General features: G+C 40.8%; 1 protein-coding gene across 4 annotated transcripts; it reads right to left on the bottom strand.

Annotated features, from left to right (window-relative positions):
* Positions 1–483: 483 nt before the first annotated feature.
* Positions 484–7,733, bottom strand: dtx3l1 (deltex E3 ubiquitin ligase 3L1). 4 transcript variants are annotated; one of them, XM_034706744.1, is made up of 5 exons: positions 7,675–7,733; positions 5,925–5,997; positions 5,665–5,835; positions 2,836–3,047; positions 484–780 (listed from the first exon to the last, which is right to left on the bottom strand). In XM_034706744.1, exons 2-5 carry the CDS (start codon positions 5,994–5,996, stop codon positions 711–713), a joined length of 525 nt encoding a protein of 174 aa, XP_034562635.1. In that variant the 5' UTR covers position 5,997; positions 7,675–7,733; the 3' UTR covers positions 484–710. The 4 variants fall into 4 exon arrangements, with proteins under 4 accessions (XP_034562635.1, XP_034562637.1, XP_034562636.1 ...); XM_034706746.1 differs by lacking the exon at positions 7,675–7,733 and adding an exon at positions 6,645–6,665; XM_034706745.1 differs by lacking the exon at positions 7,675–7,733 and adding an exon at positions 6,251–6,364.
* Between the last annotated feature and the right edge of the window lie 2,514 nt (positions 7,734–10,247).

The raw sequence follows: 10,247 nt of genomic DNA, 5'->3' as shown, positions 1-10,247 counted from the left end.
TCTTTTTTTATGCTAACAAAAGCTAGCATTTTAGCCTCTTTTTTTTATGCTAACAAAAGCTAGCATTTTAGCCTCTTTTTTTAATGCTAACAAAAGCTAGCATTTTAGCCACATTTTTGTATGCTAACGAAAGCTAACATTTTAGCCACATTTTTTTATGCTAACGAAAGCTAACATTTTAGCCACATTTTTGTATGTTAACTGAAGCTAACGTTTAGCCACATTGTTTTGATGCTAACAGAAGCTAACGGTTTCCCCTCACCTTACGGTCTATGGTGTCAACAAGGAGAAGCTAAATGTGTCTGAACTCTTCTCTGTGGATTGATTTGACATGACGTGTGATCAGATTGTCTCTGGTGTCGCTCATGTTAGTGAAAGTTAATAACTGTTGTCAAGAGGTTTTGACCAATCAGAATCAAGCCTCTTACACAACCGGAATATCAGTTAGAGAGCCAGGTAATAATCCAATGTAATGAGGAGAGATAAAGGGGAAGTGATCAGTCATTCTTTATTTCTGTGACTCTTAACTTGGTGTTCGTCATCATAAATAGAACTTTATAACCACTGTTTATATTTTTAAAACAACACTATCATTGCACGTCTGACACCAGCACAGGTTAGGACTGAAACACGAGATAATAAATACATTTGAAACAGAAAAGAAGCAAAGCCATGATGATAACACTCAAGATTACAGGATGATTGATCTGCTACTCGATGCCTTGATCTCTCAGGGTCTGCTTCACAGTCTTCAGGTAGTCCGGGTCTGGGTAGCCATCACTGAAAGATACCAAGAGTACCAAGAACAAGTCAATGATTTTTATTTAGAGAAATAGATTCATCAGTGAAACAACAAGAGGGTGTCTGATATGAATGAGTCCTTGTGTTATGTCACACTCTGACACTTCAGTGCTGAACGTGTCTGATTGGTAGATTAACCTCAGTGTTTTTATTCCTCCCTCCGTCCACAATAACATCACACACATCTGTGATTCTCTTGATTTCTCTTTCTTTCATTAGTTTTTATTTGTTCTATCTTTTTTGTATGTGTGTGTACTTTTCAAAAGAAGAAGCTGTGATTCTCTTGATTTAGCAGCTTGTAACAGTAGTCTTCTCTCAGCCCACCGTGAATGCGTCTCTCCTGGTGTTCCGGTTTTAAAACTGACCCTGTAAACTGGAGACCTTCAGCTGAACGTGTCAGTGTTTGTGGAGTTTACACAGCTGTTGAAACACAGAGGGAGTTCCTGGGAATGCAAACTAGTTTAGTTTTTATTAAGATTTCAAAATATCCTCATCAGATATTTAATGATCGTCTAAAGACGTTTATGAGGGATGCATCCGGCTGAAAGTCTCCAGTTAACAGGGTCGCTGTTTAAACCAAAACACCGGCCGATCTGAGTCTCTTCATGGTAACAGGCTAACTGTTGTGTTGCTCATAATGATACCTGCCTGTCCGTCTGCTTCTATGGTGTCATCTGTGATGAGTGGCATGCGTCTTTGTGTTACTGCCCTCTACTGGTCTGGTGGTGTAGTGCATTTACTTTTTTTTCTCCATACGTCACTGGCCTGATTTACACAATCTACCAGGGACTTCAGCCCGCGGTGGAAACACAGACAACAATTGGGGCACAGGAACCTTTAAGTTCAGGGGAAAGTAGTTCTGGGGGCTAAAAGACCCCGGAACTCTTGGTCGAAATACACCTTATGTGCCAGTCTTTTCATTAAGGAGATAGAAACTGCTGAATCCATATGCATAAAATGTACCTCAGGATATAATCATGAGCCAGCTGGGCATCAAAAAGCAAAACAAGGCGGTTACAGCCACAGGAGAGAACTGGAAATGTGGTGCTAAAAGAGGAGCTGGAGAGGTGGACAGGTGATGTGGTGTGTGAGCAGCGTCAGCTTGTTGTATCTTACTCTGCGTTCACATTACAGCAGAGTTTGATTTTATGGGATATTTACTTCTTTGACAGAGCCGTGTGTTATTTACTGAGGCCAGTCCACATACCAAATGTGCAATATTATTCACCATGTGTGTCTGCACAGGATAAAGGATGTCTCTAGATTCAGCATCAGATTTCATGACATCCCACATACTGAAAAAACATTGTCTTTTTCCATCGACTATTTCTTTATTTGATCCTTTGAGACTTTGAGTCCCTTCTATAGCACGACACCTTTATTCAGAGGAGAACAAGTTGAGTTGTTCTCACTGTAGATTATCACATGTGGTGTTTTCTTTCATTTTATTTCTCAATTAGTTTTTGTTATTATGATTATTATGATTATTTATTTATTTATTATAATTATATTCTTTATATATTGTTATATATTTTTTATTTTATTCTTATTGTTGTTGTTTTTTTACCTTTTGCATTAATTCATTTTTAAAATATTAACATATGTATCTAATGGTCGTTTCACTATTTTTCATTTTCCTTTCTATTTATTAATCTTTTATGTTACATTATTATTATTTATTATTATTGGTTGCTTTTTCGTTCATTAACTTATTGTGTTTCTTATACAAAGAACTTCACTTGCTTTAATTGTTTACATTTATCTTTTGTTTAAAAATTCAAATAAACAGAACTTTGAAAAAGATTAAAACATTTTGAGCTGACTCACTCTTCATATGTCTGATTTTCTCAAAGTGCATTATGGGGAAAAAAATCCTCCTCCTCTTGATATTGTTCTCACCTCTGGCTCTTGGTGCTCTTACACACTTATAAGGTGTATTTATTATACTCTAGAATATCTATCCAATGTTATTGATGTAGTCCTGGATCACTCTCAGGCTATCAGGATCAGATTGTGGTTTAAACATATACTCACACTTCGCTTCCTACGTCTGGTTGTGTTTTGAGGGGGATGGAGGTTGTAGTGATTGTGTCCTTCCCGTCAGTGTTGGTGGAGACAGTAAATAGGAGCTGCTGGTAGAAGGCTCTTTCCAGCAGCTTCAGAACCTTCTTTCCCTCCCGGCTGTCAGGAAGGTAAGCACAGAGCCGCAGCCCTCCATAAGGCTGGCCCGGGTGAGGATGTTTGTCCTGCAACAAGAAAGGAGAGTTTCAGTGAACAAGTGGAGATGACTATATATAGAGAAAGACCATTCAAGGTCCTCTTCATGTACAATGCTCGAGCTGATACATGTGGAGGAAAAATAGCGGCTTCCAAACAATGCTGCCTGACATAGTTTCTGTCCTCCTTTATACTGAACTGTGCCATAAATACAATATACATGTACAGAGGTGTGAGGGGGTTTGACAATAGTCATATTACTAACCACATGTTTGCGTCACTGTTAAAGCCTCTGTACACGTAAATGGAATATTTAAAATTCATATAGAATATCTAAAGATAATGTGTAATCAAGCTTCAACAAAAATCTGAGTGAAAATAAACATCCACAACTCTGAAAAAACTCTGAAAAAACTCTGAAAAAACATCTTATTTTACAGGTCAGAGCATTTCTCAGGACTGTGTGGGCGTGGCCTAACTCTTTGATTGACAGGTCAAGAGAGAGTTCACAGCCTGCATGTTTGAGCCGTCTGACTCTGAATCTAAAGACATCAAAACTCCAGAATCTGAAAATGATTCATTTACAATGTTCTCTGAGTGCTGAGTCACAAAACACTTCAGAATCAGGACTTCTATCATTTATTAGTTTTATCACTCGGTAGTCTCCAGGGCATCAGGACCATGGGACGCCCGGAGCAGAGGAGGCTGAAGTGTAGTATGTTCACGCAGAGGAGCTCGGCTCCGGGTGTCAGACGGAGCTGTTTGTCTAAACTCTGAGCTGTTTTGGGAAAGTTAGTGAACCGGTCCTGGGGAAAGTTAGTGAACCGGTCCTGGGGAAAGTTAGTGAGCCGGTCCTTCAAACTGATACATAACGTAAAAAATGACTTCCTTCAAGTCTCTAACTTGTTTCATAAGTTCAAGGAAGAGTTGGCCTTGAAATCTTTGACCCACTTAATAATTTAAATATTTGAAATAACTTCAGATTATTTTTTAAAGCCTTTTATTCCACTGTAACTTTCCTCTTAATCCATGTCTGCCAAAGTGATGAATGACATTCCACTCTGTATGGGCTCCAGTGTCACCTCGGTGCTTCTGCTGCTGGATTCTGAAGCAGCATAACAAAGCCTCTTGGGCCTGGTATTGTAAGAGACCAAAACTCACACTCATTGTTTTACAAATGTTAGGAGTTACAGAAACTTAGCTAGGAGTTACAGAAACTTAGCCTGGAACCTGTGCAGGACCAGTGATTCTGAAAGTCAGTTCCCAACCTGTACCTCTGCTAACCAGACAAACCAGACCATCAGCTTCTCCAGCAGCAAGAATGTTGAGTCCTGAAGAAATGCACGTTTTCTCTGAGCTCGACTCTCGAGGTAATGGTTTCACTGAAGTCTGCTGAAGGAATGTCCCCCTTTCAAGACTGCTCTGTAACTCTAAGGGACTCTGTTCAGCCTGTGTTTAGAGCAGTACTGTGTTGAAGTTCAGAATATGTGAGGCTCTAGATTGCTATGCTCCCAACATGCAGGCCTGCTGGTCGTACCTAAAGTCTCTAAAAGTAGCATGGGAGGTAGAACCTTCAGTTATCAGGCCCCTCTCCTTTGGAATCATCTACCAGCCAGGGTCCGGGAGGCAGACACCCTCTCTACTTTTAAGAGTAGTAGCTTAAAGATAAAGCTTATAGTTAGAGCTGGATCAGGCTTGGACCAGCTCTTAGTTATGCTGCTATAGGCTTAGACTGCCGGGGGAACAGACTCACTGACACACTGGGATCCTATCTCACCCCCTTCCCCCCAACCCCCTCATCACTTACTTTAACTCTCCCTGTCCCATTAAAGTTACTAACCATAGACCTTTCTGGAGTCCCTGAGCTCCCTTGTCCCGTAGGTTCCTCTGAGCTGCCATAGACGTCCTCCTGCTGTGGACGTTCCAGACTCCAGCTGATACGGACGTGCTGGACTCCAGCGGCAACAGCTTCTACTACTCATCTCATCACTATCACCGCTCCCTCTCTCTCTTATTCTCCTCTATCCCTCTTTCCAGACCCAACTCAGTCGAGGCATGATGTCTGTCTAACATGAGTCTGGTTCTGCTCGAGGTTTCTACCTGTTAAAGGAAGTTTGTCCTCTCCGCTGTAACTAGCTAAATACTGTGAGGTGCAATGCTCATGGTGGATTAAGGTGGGGTCAGACTGAGTCTTATCCTGTCTTGGTGTTGGGTCTCTGTTCATAATTTGACATAGAGTGGTCTAGACCTGCTCTGTTTGTAAAAGAGTCTTGAGATAACGTTTGTTGTGATTTGGCGCTATACAAATAAAGATTGATTGATAATGATACCTGTACTTTTACAATTAATTCATCTGAGTGTTACGATTAGAAACAGCAATGTGTTTCTTGTAATGGCCTCTTTAAATTCCTAGTTTATTATATGTTCATTCTAATACTGTACATCAACACTAACAGACACACAACAGTTGTTAAAATGGTCCTGTACGTACGAAGGACCACTAAGACCATGATGCCGAGTAGCCTGGTTGTTTAGTATTCCACATGATCTGTCAGCTTATACACAACCATTCATTGTGTGTTAGAGACTTCAGTGCATCTATCATTACTTATTTAAAATGTACATAAAGATTGAATCCAAGCTTACAGTCTGTATCCCGTCTGGGAAGATGTAGTTGATCTGTATTGTGTTGTCATCAGGGAACCCCGGCAGGTCTCTGTGGAGGACCACCCAGGTCATCTGGCCCTCCGGCTGGCTGCTCTGCGGTCCTCTGTGCACCCTGTTCACCTCATCATTAGCTGCACTGACAGCAGTCCTCTTTTAGCCAGATTATAAGGAGTGACATGAGATTATCAGAGACAGCTTTCAGACACTGAGAATAATACAAATGAAGGACCTTGTTGTACCAGTGATGGAGGACCCTTTCCGTTCAGATAGCGGTTACAGTGGAGCTTGTCGCTGCTTTGGTTGGAGCCCATACTGGAAGGACGTGCACAAAGACATACAGAGAGAGGAAGATTAACAACGTGATATCAAATATTAACACTTTAACATCATGTCAAGAGAACTAAAGAGGAATAGCACTGATTTACTCCTCAGTGATACCAGCTGTAACTCTCCTTAATGACTATGTCAATAAATCTCTTCTGTGGGACGGTAAGTTTGCTCTTCAAGCTCTTCAAGTCTGGTGAGTACATGTGTGAATTGCTGTGACATCTCTGGAGAAACTGACCTGAAATGACCTCATGGTTTTCAGTTGTGTACTTCAGATTCTAGATGAAGTTTCAATAAACATAAAGCACCTCACAGAATAGAGCCAGGGGTATTTATCTCTGTCTGATTTGTGCACAGGCAGTGGTGGAGAGTATCAAAGTAAATGTACTTAAGTACATGTTTTGAGTATCTGTACTTTACTTGAGTATTATTTTTTGGGGAACTTATTACTTTGACTCCATTTAAAGACAAATCTCATCCTTTTGACTCCTCTACATTTCTATCAGTGCTCTAGTTACTCTCTACTTTATCTTTGAAGTCAGCTGATGAGTCTTCTTTTCTGAAATCAGATCCCAAAGACCGTAAACTGTTGGTGTCCTTGTGTTTGGTTTGTCTCAGTGGTGTAGCCGTACCTGTCAGTAGATCAAACGTTCTTCAGATCAGTCGTTCATTTAGTCGTGGTGATGATGGCTATGACTGAGAAGGATGATGATTCTCTACCTGAGCACCACGGCCATATTTTAAACCCACGTTTGAGCTTTTGAAATAAAGAATGATTGTTTGTATTGTTGTAAATCTCTGATCTGTTTACCACACAAACTTCATCACAGCCTCCAAAACATCAGCATCTAACCTGAGAAAGCATGTGGAGGTCTGGAGCTAACACACTGCTTTGATTCCAGAGGAACATTGGAAACTTGTCTGTGCTTGTAGTAACTTAGTTTAGATTTCATGGTAGACTTTTTAGATCTGAAATCATGTTTTCTAGAGAAACAGAATGGAGCAGAATGTTCACCCATGCATTCTTGACAATGCTTTGTGAAAATACGTTTAGAGATATTTTAAAAAGTACTTTGAATACTTCAGTATTTTTAAAAGGAAGTACTCCAGGACTTTAACTCAAGTCACAATCTGACTGAACAACTTTCACTTGTATTGGAGGAATGTTTGACCAGGAGGATCTATACTCTGACTGAAGTCATGAAGACGTGTCCACCACTGTCCACAAGGCACATCAGAGTCCTCTCTCTGGGAATTCAATCAAACAACTAAAGACATCTCTGATTGGATCATTTAACTGTGACAAACAAAGAGACATTAAACTAGGCCAGGAGGCAGTATAATTGTACCTCTAACACTGTAAGGTCTGACATGTGTTTACACTGGTGTGTGATTCCTGAATGACTGCAGAGATTTGTTTGAGGCAGTAAGAAGAACAGAGTCTAACAGTGGCTTTGTAATGAAATATGGTTTCATTGTTTGATCAATTTAAAAAAGTGCTGAGAAGCATTCTGCAAACCCAGTTTCAAAAAGAACAGCTTTGTTTTCACTTGGAGTGAAAATGTCATGAACATGTCGTCACTGCTGCTAAACAACATTACAGGTTAGAGACGTCTTATCATTACAGTGAAGCTGAGTCTGTTTGAATGATCTCCTCCCTACCTTTGTTAAGGTTTCTCCTTTTCTTCTTCTGATCTTCTGTAGAGTCCTGGAGTTAAGATGTTTGTTCAGCTCATGATGAGATATGAAGACAGACATAGAGGCAGACAGAGAGAGAGAGAGCGAGAGAGGGTGAGAGAGGTGTGTCAGGTTGTTGGGCTGTGCTGAGGGAGCTGATAAACTGGTCTAACAGCTCTGACAGGGACTCTATTGATGTGTGTGTGTGTGTGTGTGTGTGTGTGTGTGTGTGTGTGTGTGTGTGTGTGTGTGTGTGTGTGTGTGTGCGCGTGCGTGCTTTTGTGTGTGTGAGGGAGAAAAACAGGGACAGAAAGACAGGAGAGGGGAAAGGAATATCTTTTTTATGAATTTTGATAAGTGTGTCCTCCTCCCAAAAAAGTTATGTACAACCCTCAGAGTGTTTAGTGGGCGAGTAACTCTGACCACCTGCTTCCTGCTCCAGTTACAAATCCAGGATCCAGAGATTTACAGTTAAATACAATCTGGCAATCAGTCTTGATTGTCAAATTGTATTTAACTGGACCAAAATGAGCAAAAATAAACTTTTTAAAACTAAATGTTTTAAGTAATCCTCTTTCATCCTTTGTTAACATCCTCATGGTGCATCATGGAAGTAAAAGGTTCCTGTGCCCCCATTGTGAAGTCCTGGGTAGATTGTGTAAATCAGGTCAGTGACGTATGGAGATAAAAAAGTAAATGCACTACACCACCAGACCAGTAGAGGGCAGTAAAACAAAGAGGAATGACATTCATCACAGATGACACCATAGAAGCAGACGGACAGGCAGGTATCATTCTGAGCAACACAACAGTTAGCCTGTTAGCATGAAGAGACTCAGCTGGTCTGTTTTAGATGGTGCTATATTTCATCACAGATGGATTCACTGAATCAACACGTGAGAGGAGATAAGCGCGAGTAGCAAAGACGTTTCAACACGCCTTTAAAATCCTTTTCAACTCAAAAAGCCGTGGCAGAGATCGGCCGGTGTTTTGGTTTAAACAGCGACCCTGTTAACTGGAGACTTTCAGCCGGATGCATCGCTCATAAACGTCTTTAGACCATCATTAAATATCTGATGAGGATATTTTGAAATCTTAATAAAAACTAAACTAGTTTGCATTCCCAGGAACTCCCTCTGTGTTTCAACAGCTGTGTAAACTCCACAAACACTGACACGTTCAGCTGAAGGTCTCCAGTTTACAGGGTCACTTTTAAAACCGGAACACAGGGAGGAGAGACGCATTCACGGTGTGCTGAGAGAAGACTACTGTTACAAGCTGCTAAATCAAGAGAATCACAGCTTCTTCTTTTGAAAAGTACACACACATACAAAAAAGATAGAACAAATAAAAACTAATGAAAGAAAGAGAAATCAAGAGAATCACAGATGTGTGTGATGTTATTGTGGACGGAGGGAGGAATAAAAACACTGTGGTTAATCTACCAATCAGACACGTTCAGTATTGCAGGCACCGCCCCCCGAAAGTCCTAGGACCTTTGAAAAGTACTACCCCCCTAGCAGGGGCTTTTCAGGGGGGAGATTATCTACCCCTGAACTAAATTTAGATCCTGGTTCCTCTTGTTGAAAACGCCTTTAGGTCCTCTCTGTAAAACACGAAGCAAGATGTTACAAAGCCTATCTAGCTGCGTTGATTAGCACTGAAATACAACATGGAAACTAATAACAGCTAAACATAATCTGGAAGTATTGGTGTAAGTCAACATGTCTGTTTCTGAACTTCCAGGGTCTCTAAAAAGTGCCGTTAAATCTGCAGAGCTACAGGAAACTGGAAAGGAAAGCCAGGTTAGCTGGCTACAGAGAGGCTTCTCCACTGAGGTGAGCTTAGCTTAACATGTGGATCAGAGAGACTGAGAGCAAAGACCCAGGGACTCGAGTATCAGAGGAAGGCACTGAGACTGAGGATGGATTTATTTGTTTTAAATTCTGCACTCCAACATTTTAAGAGCTTCCATGGCATGAGCTCAGTCCCGGATGATTCCTCAGGTACATTCAAGTTTAAGAGAGACATCCGAAACTCTGACTCACTACCCCTCTTCAAATCAAAACTCAAAACCCATCTGTTTCAAACTGCATTCCCCGCTTAATTTCCACTGCTTCATTTTTAACTTGGTGTTACTTTGCTTGTTGTTTTTATTTATCTTATCGTGTTCTTTTATTTACTGTGTTTTTTATCTGTCTGTAAAGCGACCTTGAGTGCTCTGAAAGGCGCTTCTAAATAAAATGTATTATCATTATTATTATAGATCAATGCAAGCCAATAAAGATAATAATACAGGCAATGAAGTCAAATAGTCACTGTACATAGAAGAAAATGTTCAATAATTGTTCTATTATTTGATAATTGATTACAAGATATAACAGGTCAGCCCCTTCTCTTCAAAAAGCCAGAAACATGATGTGGGAGATGGATCATTTCAAACTCATCTGCCTCCTACCAAGCAGGAGCTGGAGGGCGAGGAAGGAGGCGGCTGAGGTGGACGTAAAGCAGCATTTCCCCCCCCCCCCCGTGTGTGAGCTCTGCTGATGCTGGCTGAT

This window comes from Notolabrus celidotus, chromosome 17, assembly GCF_009762535.1.
Source record: "Notolabrus celidotus isolate fNotCel1 chromosome 17, fNotCel1.pri, whole genome shotgun sequence".
In the NCBI taxonomy this organism is placed as follows: Eukaryota; Metazoa; Chordata; class Actinopteri; order Labriformes; family Labridae; genus Notolabrus; species Notolabrus celidotus.
Note: the sequence above shows the minus strand (reverse complement) of the source record. Positions and strands in the feature narration are given on the sequence as shown.